The sequence below is a fragment of the Aricia agestis genome, chromosome 9 (genome assembly GCF_905147365.1).
Source record: "Aricia agestis chromosome 9, ilAriAges1.1, whole genome shotgun sequence".
NCBI lineage: Eukaryota > Metazoa > Arthropoda > Insecta > Lepidoptera > Lycaenidae > Aricia > Aricia agestis.
In genome coordinates this window covers 11,008,597-11,023,412 of record NC_056414.1, presented here as the reverse complement: position 1 = coordinate 11,023,412, position 14,816 = coordinate 11,008,597, and the positions used below count along the sequence as shown (strand labels likewise).

Below are 14,816 nucleotides of genomic sequence, written 5' to 3'. Positions count from 1 at the left end.
CTTAATTTGAACGCATTATATAATACAACCCCTTTTTCCAGTTAAAAAGTAGCCTATATCCTTTCTCAGGCCTTAGACTATCTGTGTACAAAATTTCATTACAATCGGTTCAGCAGTTTTGGCGTGAAAGCGAGACAGAGAGACAGACAGAGATACTTTCGCATTTATAATATTAGTATAGATTCACCAGCTGCCGGGCTGGTCATAATCTTCGCGGCGCAATCAAGGCGTACCCCCGCCTTGATAGCGCTCACTTCGAAACGGGCGTACCGAAAATCGCGAATTTTATTTCGCCATAACTTCTAAGCCAAACGTCCAATTTTAATCATTCAAAGACAAAATATTATTTACACAAATGATGAAATAATTTATTTTGATAAGGATTATCAGCATGAGTAAGATAAATACTTTTAAATGTAGTCCAAAAAAAAATCAAGATTTTGAAATAAAAAAAATGGTTGTTGTGCCTCAATCGACATAGATAGGTATAGTGTGTCGCGGACATTTTTGTAGATATTTATAAGACCTACATTTACTTAGAACATTGTATGGTTCTGTCTTTTATAGTTTAGGCAGCGTACGCAAAATAAGTAACTTTTATGGTTGATTTTTTTCACCTTGTGTCAGAAAATTCCAAATATCTTACGGAACCCTATATTTTCCAAAATAAAAAATAGCCTATGTTACTCGTAAATAATGTAACTTTCGAATGGTGAAAGAATTTTTTAAATCGGTCCAGTAGTTTTTGAGCCTATTCATTACAATTAAACAAACAAACAAACAAACATACAAACAGAGAAACAAAGTTTATCTCTTTATAATATTAGTATAGAAGTATAGATAATATGGTAGTGATGATGAATGTAATTTGCATAGTAGCATATGCGTTCTCTCAGCACCTTCCCAATCTAATCATGGTATACCTTGGTGCAAAATCTTACTTGTTGATTGCATATGCTTAGACTACTTCCCACGAAACCGAAGTCACCACATGTTTCCATATAAATTTTAAGGAGTTCCCTTGATTAGTCATGGCTCCCAGCATCAGATCACCACTTTTGTGAGTGTAGTACCAAATTGGGATAACACTCTGTACGCCAAAAGAATTTTTTTTAAATTCGGTTCACAAACGGTGGAGTAATCGTTGAATATAAAAAACGAACATAACACCTCCCCCATGTTGAAAGTCAGTTAAAATTGTAGCCTATGTGTTATTCTGATGTATAAGCTATATTATTGTAAAGTTTCATTAAGATACATTCAGTAGTTTTTGCGTGAAAGAGTAACAAACATCCATACATCCAAACAAACTTTCGTCTTTATAATATTATAAAGTATATCAAGTATAAAGTATGATTATTTATATTCTGTTCACTAACCAATGCTGGCATGTCTTGTATGGCAAAAGCCCTTATTAAAATAAAGATTTAAAAAAAAAACTCTTTGTCGCGGGACAGAAAACCAGAAAACCGACAACAATCGGGGAACGGGCCGCGAAGTGCGAAACATATGCGAATCGGATCTCTCACTCATGCTTCGCAGGAATTTCGCGGCGCCGCGGCGTCGCGCACGTTTTGCGCGCGAGTGGGGATGCGGTCGGAGAACCAGCCGCGAAGTGCGAAAAATATGCGAACCGGATCCACACTCACGTTTCGCGGAAATTTTGCGGCGTCGCGCGCGAGTGGGGATGGGGCCATACAGTCGGGTCATTTTTAACCGACTTCCAAAAAGGAGGAGGTTCTATGTTCGGCTGTGGATTTTTTTTATGTATGTTCAACTATAGTGACGCTAGCTGCAGCAAAGGGTATGGAATTAATGTAGCCGTTGGTGACAAAATATAAATTGAAGTTAACCGAATAGTCGAGTCACAGAATTACTGGGTTAATACCAATATATTTTGAAAAATATAACCTAAAATAGCTGAAATAAAAGCTGCTAAATGATTTAAAATTTACCCTGTTGCTACTGTAGCGCCACCCTAATTTAAAGGGGGTGACAGACACGCGAGTAAGTACGCGGACTTATGGCTCGACGACCTTACTCGCCTGTGTAGGGGGTGACAGACACGCGTGTAAGTACGCGGACTTACGGCTCGACGAACGTGCCTGACAGACGTACGATCTTAAAGTACGCGGGTTTTAAGTTCGCGAACTTACTCAGCTCGCGTCATTGATAGACGTACGTACTTAAAGTACGCGGGTTTTAAGTCCGCGAACTTACTCGGCTCGCGTCGGTGACACACGAGTACACTGGGTTACCATGTCGTCGACGGAAGAAGCTTTGTGTTATTTAGGAATAATATCATATTACGTTTTAAAAAGAAAAAACTAAATCGAAAAGTTTAAGTGTATACGTACGTACATATTTTTCACACAGATGAAAACCAATTTCGGTTTCGTTTGACAGCTCGAAATTGTTGCTCTATTCCGCTAGGTATATTAACTTTATGGTACCAAGGAGAATTTATAGTTTGGACAATGAATTTTCTACGTCTACATGTAGGTATATCCGCAGCATCAGCTATCGATGAACACCAATAAATTAATATTTTGTTTAATAATATAAAATAAATTGAGATTTTGTTGATTATTAAAGATTTAAAATTTAAAAAACGTTTTCTTTGACTGAAAAATGTTAACATAATTTTTAGCATTAATTATAGTAAAGGGGTTTGGGTAAATTTGTTTGAAGGTTGGCTTGATTTTTTTTTTGCGCGGCCACCGAAATAATTTCATTTGTTTAATAGTACTGTATGTGTGATAAATTCCTGACAAAAAAATTTGGGCGTAAGTAGTATCGAAGCCGAGATATTTCGGGTCAAAGGTTTCCATTGTGTGTAAGAGCTAAACGTTGTTCGCCTTTGTATCAAATGCGGATTTTCTATTTTATTATGGATTGCGACATAAGATCAAGTTCAGGATAAAATTAAAATGCAAGTAAGCACTGTTTAATGTATTTATTTATAAAAATATGGTAATTACAGCTAAACAAGGTATCGGTAAACGTTCTTATAGACCTAGTTTTCATGATCATTATCTTCGTCAGCTTCATTTTCTACATCTTGCCTAATTATAAGGTCTAAAAACTGAGCCGGTGGAGACAGATTTTCTTGGTGTCTCCCCCAGCCCATATACCACACTATCGACATTATATGTGAACAGCAGCCTAATGTTCGTTTTCCCACTATACACGAGCAGTAATGCCCTAATAGGGCGTCCCGGCCTTGAAGCCCCCTTTCCAATAAAATATAAACATAATATGTCCGACTTGATACATGTCTTGACTGTATTCTTCCTCTTAATAGCCAAGGATCAATGAGGTCCAGATTTTCGTTTGATAAATCTTCTATGTTTGGTTCCTTAAATATTTCTATTAAATAGGAACCATTTTTAATGTGCTCGCCGTAATAGCTCCGAGCTTGTTGTATTTGGTATGTACCCATGGCATATATAATTAAATCGTCAGGACTTAAGGCTGGAAATTCATCACCATCAAGAACTGCGGCATCTATAACCTGAAAGTTAGCCCGTCTCCGATTCATATTATTCGCAATAACATATTCGCTCAAACGATTATGCTCACCTTCCCTCAGCCTGATCTCTCTTATTATTTCATTAACTAAGTAATGGTCAGTCAACGGTTTTCCAAATGCATTTAAAAGTGCTCCTGAAATCTTTACTTCGTCGAATAAGTGTGATGCAGCCACATTAAAATATTGAGACCGTAATTGTCGAAATTGATTTTTTAATCTTCCGTTTATTGTCTCTACAACCCAACGGCACATCGACACTTTTCTTGACTCATTTGCCTGTAGTGTGGTTAGTTGATATTGTGCTTCATCCTTTGTGGCAGGCATATATGCACGGTACCCACGGGATTCTATTTCAGCGACACTATCTCGAAATCCTCTGTCCAATATCAGGACATCATCTTCACGAAATGTTTGATGGAACGGATCACTCTCTCTGCGCATCATTTCTGACATAATCTTTGCATCAGATTTAGTAGCTTCATACAAGCCATATATATCAATTATGTGACCGTCTGGGCAAACTATTAAAAAAGGTTTTACCAATTGTCTATACTTATGAAGGCTATAAGATTTTCTCTGAAAAAAATAATTGCTGCTTTTTTGCAAATAAATATACGTGCCGTCTAATATAATTATGGCTTTTCGGTCGAATAAAGGGGATTCGGGGCTCCCGTATAAAGCATTGGGAATGGATAGGCACCGAGATATTACTTCTTCTCGCGTTATATGGCCAAAACCCATATGTAAGGGAACGAACTCTGCCATTAAGTCTTGTCTTACTAGACGCATAGTCTTTTCCAATGTTTTTCTTGATATTTTGAAAACTGTAGATAGTCTTTCATTCGATTCACCTGTGTGAAGTTTCGTAAGGACTGTAGCAAGAGCCATTCCGGCCTTTTTTTTATGTCGCCGTGCAATGCTTGGTGTACTTTGGAGAATTTCGTTGAAACATTGCTTAGAAAAGCCAATGTAATAATGAAATACACTGTCATTGATTGAAGATAGCCGTTCAAAGTCTAGAAAAGGCTTGCGGTTTTTTAAAATGTCCATCATATCTTTAATCATTGTTGGTGAGAACGAGCTTAATACATGGCGTGTATTCGTTTCAATATCTTGCCATACTGAGTTGGAGTGCTCTTCGCATACACGTGATCCTCTAGGAATATAAAATGATTTTTCCTGGAGAATCGTGGTTCTAAGAGCAATATTAATTCTCTGAAGGTTATTATTGTTGCAATGAGCATAAATGCACAATTGAGAATTAAATGGTGCTCGTAAATATCCAGGTAAATCGACTGCCTGCATTCTGTTCACTTGAACCGCTTGATCTCGAACGTTTTGATTTATTATACTGGGTTCTGCTAATGCTGAATTGTTACCTTCTTGCACTGGTTCATCGTGTCTCTCTTCTATTATTTGCGGTTGCTGGTTATTACCGTCCATAGTATGCTCACGTTGTTGTTGAGGAACATAGCGCTGAGCACGTTGAAAACATGGTCGGCATATTCGTTCGCCTCCATTAAACTGAAAATAAAGAAAATATATTTTATAACATCAGTGAAATCGGATACCTAGACTTATTCGAGACCGAGCAAAACTACCAGTCCTTCCGACTACCATGGCAGCTGCGAAGTGGAAAGTAGCCGAAACATCGGAATAAACTACTTAAAATATAACAAACCGCTATAAAATCCATAAAAGTAGTTTCATTTTCAATGAGTAATATAAAACATAAAAAAAAAACTTAAGAGCTGTCAAGGGACACCCTAATGGAACGAAGTTATTTCTTATGTTCAAAAAACCTGTATACATAAATACTAAAAAAAATATTTAAAAAAACGCCAACAATTGACGCCCAGGAATATATAATAAAAAAGTGTCGTTACAACTTTTTCAGTCTAGCCCCCGCAACGCGCGAAAAGGAACTACGTTCCAAAAAAAAAAACAAAACGTGTGTTATTGCACATATTGAATTGACAGTATGATTGCAATTATGTACTTTCTAAAATGGAATACTAATACTAAACTGACGAGTTACAATTATTTGTAACTCGCCAAAGAAGTTGTAAGTTACAAAGAGGCATAAAATACTTCTTTGGGGTACATAAGTATGAAATAGTTATGAACATTTATATAATAAAACAATTGCAAAATACGTACCTGATTTATATTAATAACTTCCACGCAATATGCTATCAAATACTGGTGACTCTCCATGAAGTCTGCTGTTAGCGTTATAGATCTTCGACGATTCCCACCGATGCGACGTAAGCTGCGCTGGCAAGCAACACACAGCACATCAATTGTGTCTTCCATCATGAAATCCAAATAACTAAGCCTGATCGTTAAAGAAGTATCAAAGTCCGAAATCAAGCCAAGTCAAGTCACTGAGAATAAACAACAAAGAAACAGATTTACGCACACACTTAACACAAGCCAAATGGTGAGTGATAAAGAAATATGCGAGCAGCGAGCGCCGACCGCTGAGCGGTCGCATGCGGCTCCCCCCGCCCCCCTGTGCCCGGACGCAGGTAAACAAATGACGTTTTGTGATTGGTCTAAGTGATCCACAGTTGACCCTCAATCGTCCATTGTTATCAATTAGTGGGATAAGTTCGAAATATGCAACTTTTGACGAATACAAATAACGGATATAATGGATTCTATTTTTTCAAATATCTGAGTTTCGATACACTTTAAGCAAATATTGTACTAATAAAAAAGTTATGGTTTGTGGTGTACTATAACTATTGTAAGTTTCATAAGTGGCCGCTGACTTTGAAAATCAAGCCAGTTTTACCCAAACCCCTTTTAACAGTAGTTTAGCAAATTTTGTATCAGTCGTGTTGGCAACACTGCCTAACGGCTCGCGGCTCGCGGCTCGCGACTCGCAGTGCTGCCAGACGTACGAGCTAAGCGGGGAATTGACTATCGAGCCGCCCGCTACGGGCCGCCCGTCACGGGCAGGTCTGTCGCATGTCTTGGAATTTTACTCGTAGTGCGAAAATGTGCAGTTCCTACACAATATACTTTTCTGATTTGCACGTAAACGATTCAATCGATGTACGGGATCAACTATAAACTAAAGTCCACGCGGACGAAGTCGCGGGCAACGGCTAGTAACATAAATATTTCTCCTGTAGTTCTTAAGATAATAAGCAATTTCATATAATTTTCCCCGTTTTTTCCACATTTTCCTCGAAATTAGCTTCTATTAGTCTTAGCGTAATAAAATATAGTCTATAGCCTTCCTCGTCAAATAGGCTATCTAAAACTGAAAGAATTTTTCAAATCGGACCAGTAGTTCCTGAGATTAGCGCGTTAAATAAGCCCTTTTAAATAATTTCCCCCGTTTTTTCCACATTTTCCTCTATTTCTTCGTTCCTATTTGTTTTAGCGTGATGTTATATAGCTTATAGCCTTCCTCGATAAATGAGCTAGCTAACACTGAAAGAATTTTTCAAATCGGACCAGTAGTTCCTGAGATTAGCGCGTTCAAACAAACAAACAAACAAACAAGCAAACAAACAAACTCTTCCCAATTATAATATTAATAAGTATAGATTTTTCAGTCAAATAAAACATTTTTTAATTTTAAATCATTAATAATCAACAAAATCTCAATTTATTTTATGTTATCAAACAAAATATTACTTTATTGGTGTTCATCGATAGCTGATGCTGCTGATGTACCTACATGTAGACATAGAAAATTCATTGTCCAAACTATAAATCTCCTTGGTACCATAAAGTTAATATACCTAGCGGAATAGAGCAACAATTTCGAGCTGTCAAACGAAACCGAAATTGGTTTTCATATGTGTGAAAAATATGTACGTACGTATACACTTAAACTTTTCGATTTAGTTTTTTCTTATTAGTTTTTAAAATGCAATATGATATTATTCCCAAATTACACAAAGCTTCTTCCGTCGACGACACGGTAACCCAGTGTACTCGTGTGTCACCGACGGCGAGCCGAGTTAAGTTCGCGATCCGTGCGTTTAGCACCGACGCGAGCCGAGTAAGTTCGCGGACTTAAAACCCGCGTACTTAAAGTTCGTACGTCTGTCAGGCACTTAACGCATTCAGCGGACACTTTTTACATACAGAGATATAGTCCAATAAAATTACGGCTCAAAATGGGTTAAATAAACATGAACGAATACAGTTTGGGGATTTTAAGGATCGATAGGGGTGTATTCTGAGCATAAATTCCAATTTGAGGGGTTCTACTAAGGTCAGCTCAAGGTCATTTCGATGGAAACGCGTTTAATTCGATATCTCGAGAATTATCAGTGTTAGGCAAAAAATTGTAGAGACCTTTTCTCTTCCAAATTAAATTTACTAACTTTTTTATGTGAAATTTTTTTAACATTAATATTTTTCAACTTATTACTCCTGCAAGGCAAAACTTTACTTTTTTTCTATTTAAAAAAATCGACTAAGTGCAAGTAGGACTCGCGCACGAAGGGTTCCGTACCGTTATAGAGCGAAAATAAGGAAAAAATTGTGTTTTTTTTGTATGGGAGCCCCCCTAAATTATTTATTTTATTTTAATTGTATTATTGAATATTAAAGTACGCATATAAATTGAGGATTTTGTGAAAATTTCATTTGGAAGAGAAAAGGTGTCTACAATTTTTTGCCGAACACTGATTATTCTCGAGATATCAAATTAAACGCGTTTCTATCGAAATGACCTTGAGCTGACTTCAGTAGAACCCTTGAAATTGGAGTTTATGCTCAGAATACACCCCCCATCGATCCTCAAAATCCCCAAACTGTGTTCGTTCATGTTTATTTATTTCGTAATTTGATTGGACTAATATAGTTCTCCTCCATCTACACTCCATAGCCAAAAGCCAAGTGCCAATAAAGGGAGTTTTGCTGGGAATGTGAAAGAGTGATTTTGTGTTTTTGTATTATTTTCCTAAAATTGTGTTATATGGGTTTTAATGTGTAATATTGGTAGGATAATAACCATTATACCGCATTTATACTTACATTCGCACGATTAGCGAGGCGAATCACGAGGCGAATGACGAACACGAATGTGTAAACAGTGCGCTCGCTATTCGCCTCGCACTTCGCCTCGCTATTCGTGGCATTCGCGTTGAGAGCGGTTTTTCGGGCGCGAATCAAAGGGCACGAATAGCGAATACGAACTTACTGTTTACACATTCGCCTGCATTCAGTTGACAGCTAGCGTCCGACCCTACAGGACGTACAGTACAAAGCCGTACGTGCATAATATTTGACTGTACACTGTACTGAAAATAAGCCTATTTTTAGTGCAGTGTATATTAAAAATGTTATTATATTATTATTATGTTATAGTACAATGTTATTAGTTATTACAGTCGTTTCTTTTCTTACTATTGTGTAAACTTATAAGTCATAATTTAAGATCCTTATAACTTATCGTACATACAAAAAGATGTTGATGTTAAAGTATATTCTTATATTTATTAGTTTTAATATAGTATTTATGAGCGCGTAGCTCGCCGATAAACTACTATACAGTTCGGCGGGCTAATATTATAAGACTGGGTTGCACCAACTAACTTTGACTTTAACCTTAACTATAACCGGAAATATTGACAGAAGTCGTATGAGAATATGGGGTGTTTGGACGCCATATTTAACTTTAACTATAACTACGCCTCTGGTGCAACCCAACCTAATGCGCCTATTCCACTTGTCCTATTTAGAAGTCCTAGCTAGGATCCTACATAGGAGACTAATTAGTTCGCTTCTTATTCCACTTGTCCTAATTTCGTGACTAAATCAGTTGTCATTTTGGTCAGACGTCTTCTTAATGGCTCCAGTTATATCAAAGCAACAAAAAATTGGTCTTCTCATAGGCTTAGCTGTTGGCTCAATGAAAATAAAAATAAATAAAAGGCGAAAAAGATGGTTGAAAGAATTTTTGCTCCACGTAAAATTATGAATTATGAACTTTCTGAACTACTTGGAACCAGCAGACTTAAGAAATTACCTACGAATGGATTCCAGATCTTATAACATAATTTAAATTGACTTTAATACAGATTTAGCAGTTCCCACTACAGATAAAAAGTTGAAACCATCTGGCAACACTGATTTAGTCATTCAGGAGCCACATTTTTTTCCGATTTAGGATCCCAGCAAGGATCCTAGCTTTCTAAATGTTATTCCACTTGACTAAATTTTTTAGGATCCTAGCTAGGACTTCCTAAATAGGACAAGTGGAATAAGCGCTTTAGGAAATATATTTTGGTTTTTAATAAAGATTAATTACTATTTTTATTATTATTTAGTATTATTATTATTATTATGTAATAAAAATGGAGTGGAGTGAAGGGCGAATTTTAGAATTCCTATAATTTTACAAAAAGGATGAGCTCATTTGGGACTCAAAATATCGCTATCATAAATTTCATATTTCTCATTCAACATCGCTATCATAATATGAACACGTCCTCCATGTTCGTGTGCGAATATCAAATTGAATCACCCCACGAATGTGTGAACGGTAGTTCGCGACAGTATTCGTATATGAATGTTTCGTGGGATGTTTCGTCGAATGACGAGGCGAATAGCGAACGCGAATGTATAAATGCAGTATTAGATATTCGTTATCGTGCACAAGTGTAGGAAAGTGATGTAATAACCAGAAACGTGCTCTTTTGTGTTCGCTCCAAAACTTCGCCGAATGTTTCAGTAAAGCGTCTACCACTTATTACTGAATCAACCGACTTGACTTCTTGACTGTATTGACTTTATACTTAGACTTTGACTAGACTTTAGGCCTGACTGACCTGACGATATAAAAAAAAATTGAATATTATTGTAAATTTCCCGCCATAATATTATACTCGACAGTGTCGAGTATAATATTATGGCGGGAAATTTGGCCAGTGTCGAGTCGACACTGGCCATGGTTATAGCTGAAGTGCCATTATAAGAAACACTTGACAGCATTCGTTTGTGAATGAAAAAAAAATCGTTTGTGAATTGTGCATGTCAGTGTTGCCAACTTAGTGGAATTTCCACTAGATCTGTTGGTTTAGACGTACCTACCTTTCGGCGGGAAAAATTTGGTTTTAGTGGCTAGTGGATTTCTTAGTGGATTAGATTATTAAGGTTAGTGGTAGCTTCGACTTTAAACCACTAGTTTTTTTTATTATTTTTCTAACCCTTGAAGACGCACACTGGAAACTTAATTATATTATTATTATCTTTATTCGTTTTGCCGCATTCTAAGGCAATATAGAGCGATTATTTGGCATGATAAATGTTGTCAAGACATAAGAAAGAAACCGGATGAAGTTTGATCGCCTTTCTTTCGTGCAAGGTTAGCACGCGAAGGCAAATGCTGCAATAACAACATTTAAATACCAAATACCGTATTACAAAAATTAGAACTAAAGAAATTTATTCTTCACGAACTGAACAAGTAAATGACAATCATTCCTCTGAAGACGTTCATCTTTACTCTTAAGTTAAGTACCTACTTATACATAGGTAACTAAACTTTTCCTTTTGTAGTAACAAAAATATTTTTTTCATAATTATAATAACGTTGTTGTATTATTTTCAAATTATATTCAGATAGGTTGTTGTTGTCTTTACTTTATGTAGTGGAATTCTGGTGGTTTGAGAGGCCATTTAGGTTTTAGTGGTTTCTGGTGGTTTTCGCTGCTGAATTTGGTGGGTTAGTAAAAAAAAGTTGGCAACACTGGTGCATGTCGTGCATGTGAACCCCGCCACCCAGAAGATTTACTGTCTAATTACAATTTCTTCAAATGTTTATACCGTTATATATGCTCAACGATGGAAAAAGTTTAAATTGTAAATAGGTACCGTAGTGTTTTGTTTTTTTTTTTGTAAATAGTGCTTAGTGTGAACCATAAACTTAGTGTGAACATTGGTGAGAGCCTGTGGTGAGAACCAACATAGAAGAAAGACATTCCTATTTTTTTTTTAATCTGTTGTATTTTGTATTATTATTGTATTTTTTTTGGAGCAAAGGACTCGTTTCCAGCTCCCAATAAATTAAAAAAAAAATCGTGCATGTGACATATCAAATATATACTAGTACCTAATCTGTGTGTCATATTATGCTGTCAGACGTTGTATGCAAGTTGATTTTCATTAATTTTTAGCATTTTCGCGTTTTCAATTTTTCAATTATTGTAAGTTTTTCGTCATTCGTGTCTTATTTAACCCCTCTAATAATTTCTGGAGTCATCCAATTTGGAAATTGTAAGGGCTTTTCAACGTTTTGAAAAAAAAATCTATTCATAGTAAAAAATGGCCAAACGTTCAGCGTCCGTTGCTTTTGAAGCGGATCCACCGTCGGTGTCCAAAGAGGGAAAGAAACATTCTTTAGATTCAGACGAAGAGGATAGTGCCGCAGAAGAAGAAAAACAGAATGTTCTTAATGCTGATGACATAGAAGGCGAAGAAGATGGAATAGGGGGAATGGAAGGTGAAGTAAGTCTTTGAATTTTTTTATTATTTTAAATATTGAACAAATACCCCATTTCACGTTACAAACAATATAAGTTATATTGTAGTTTTACTCCCTCACTGTGAAAATCCTAACGTATATATATGTATTATCTATGATCCTAACTGTGCATACCATAAACTGATGTTTTTTATGTTTTGTGCCTTGGTAGATGAAGACAAAACATTGAGTTAATCGTCCGTCATAAGTTTATAACAGCTGTAAGTCAGTTCATGTTCCTACAGGTACCTACTAAACCTTTTAATATGGGTCACAAACATGTTTTGCTCTTGTCACAACTCACAGGCCATAACCAAAAACCATTTAAAGATGTATTACTTACATCTTCAAATGGCTCTTTTATCATGGTAAACATTCATGAATATTGAATAGTATACCCGTAATCCCGGTTACTCATAAAAATAGTTATTAAGTAATAATTTTTATTAGTAACTGGGATTTTTTGTATATTTCCAGATTACTATTACTCCTTTCAACATGAAGGAAGAATTAGAAGAAGGTCATTTTGATACACAAGGTCATTACCATTGGAAAAAGGAAAAAGAAATCAGGGATGGATGGTTAGACAACATAGACTGGGTAAAAGTGAAGGGTCGTCCTGAAGACAAATATAAAGTGCACAAGGATAATGAAACCTCCAACATTTTAGATGACACCGACAGTGATTCTGAAGAAGAAGAGAAGTTTGACCTGATAGCTAATTACAAAGAAATCCTCAATCATATGAAACCTAAAGAGACTATAGCAAAATCTCTACAACGACTAGGTGTGTTATCTTTTCTTTATTTTCATATAGTGCTGATTTTTCAATTGTCATATAATTGCACCAGAAAAAGAAGCAAAAGTCCCTTGGTCAGTATACGGCTATTGTAATACACCACATATTTTGTCTTAGCAGTAAAATATTAGCCTCAGACAGTATTACACTGAGTTAAATTATGGAACTTCTTTTTCTGGTGCCGCAATGTAGTGTTTTTGTTGATGACTTTCGGAAAATGCATTCTAAAATACTTTTGTATTTTACAAAAACTTGGAAAATACTATTCAATAAAAAAATAAAGCAAAATGTAATAGTTTAAAATATAGAGTTTTTTAATTTTATTTAATCTGCATAAAATTTACAGTTGAGCATTTGAGATTTAGCCGAGCCGCACATTATCCGAAATTTCTGATCAGAAAAATCTGACACACACTGTTCATACATTTTGTTGTGGACCCCACATCAATACCCACATTCATACATTTTGACAAGTCAGAAATTCTATTCTGACTTGTCAAAATGTCGGATAATGTGTGGCCGGGGTTAAGCAAAGTAAGAGTAATTTTATTTCAGGAGCAAAATCGAAAATATCCAGTGCTGAAAGATGGAAAAGGAAAAAAGCAGGTATTGTGGATGAAGACAACAAAATTGTTACCAGAATTACTGAACTTGCAAATCAGATATTAACTAAGCTAGGCAACATGGATGTGTACCAGGAAACCTATGAACAAATCACGAAAATTATTGACAAAGACAAAAACAAGAATGGTGATACAGAATTAGATATGTACGCTGATGACTTTGATGTTAAAGAAAAGATGAATATGACAAATAGTGAGACAGCTGCTGGAACAAGTGATGATTACGAAAAACCGAAGGAGGTTCAGTGGGAGTTCAAGTGGGACCAAAACAGTGATGATATATCTGGTCCTCACTCCACACAACAGATGCATAAATGGTCCACTGATGGACACTTCAAAACTGGTGTTTGGGTGAGGAAACATGGTGAAGACAGTCAGTTTTATAGCTCAAGCAGAATTGATTTTGAACTGTATATTTAATAAAAAATATTATGTACTTGTTTACATAATATTTTAAAGTCTTTTATTAACATAAGACCAATAGCCATATGTACAATCTTAGAATGTTTGAGACGGTAACATAACAATAATTTTAAACCTCCAAAATAAAGAAGACGAGCCAAGTACCCAATTATTGTATGAAATGCTTACTTTTTAATTTGGTAGGATAATAATAATTAATAACTCCGTCGTAGAATAAAAGATGGCGCTTGTAAAACTTTCGCATCAGATTTTATTATAAATTGTACTAGATGTCACTACTGAGTTATTTGTAACTAAAATACATATGTAAATATAAAAAATTTGAGAATCTTTTATGAAAATAGTATTTTAAAATAAAATATTTTTCAATAAAAGGTACTGTGTTGTATTTTTTTAACATAACTATAATATTATTTTTCCTTCTGGTAACATCGATGAAAAAAATATCCCAACAAAGATGTCAAAGTCAATCAAACTTTTTGAGGTCCCTTCTTTATCATTTTGATAATTACAAATTGATATTCTTGTCTAAATTTATAAACCTAAATAAGATTAAACTATAATAACCTCTAATCTGTCGATTAAAATCAAATGACAGACTAGAGGTTATTTATTTCCTTTGATAACCCACCCACTTATTTGTATTCCTCATTATTTTGTTATTTATAAACCTTAAATGTTTAACATACTATAATTAAACTAACAATATTTCTCTTTTCAGATCTCAAATACCAAAATTAATTGTTTCATGATTTTTTACTTATTCGTTTCGATATTTTTTTATTTCAATACTTGTAACTGGCAGAATGTCGCAAAAAGCGATGGTTTGCCGTAAATAAAATAAGAAGAAGAGTTTTTGAAAGAATGTGAAAGTGATGTTGTGTTTTTATATTATTTTCCTAAAATTGTGTTATCTGGGTTTTTAATTTGTAATATTGGTAG

The 14,816-nt window shown here is 35.3% G+C and overlaps 1 protein-coding gene across 1 annotated transcript; it reads left to right on the top strand.

Annotated features, from left to right (window-relative positions):
* Positions 1–11,673: 11,673 nt before the first annotated feature.
* Positions 11,674–13,900, top strand: LOC121730620 (CD2 antigen cytoplasmic tail-binding protein 2 homolog). The gene is made up of 3 exons (XM_042119744.1): positions 11,674–12,013; positions 12,507–12,816; positions 13,384–13,900. Exons 1-3 carry the CDS (start codon positions 11,831–11,833, stop codon positions 13,869–13,871), a joined length of 981 nt encoding a protein of 326 aa, XP_041975678.1. The 5' UTR covers positions 11,674–11,830; the 3' UTR covers positions 13,872–13,900.
* Positions 13,901–14,816: the final 916 nt, after the last annotated feature.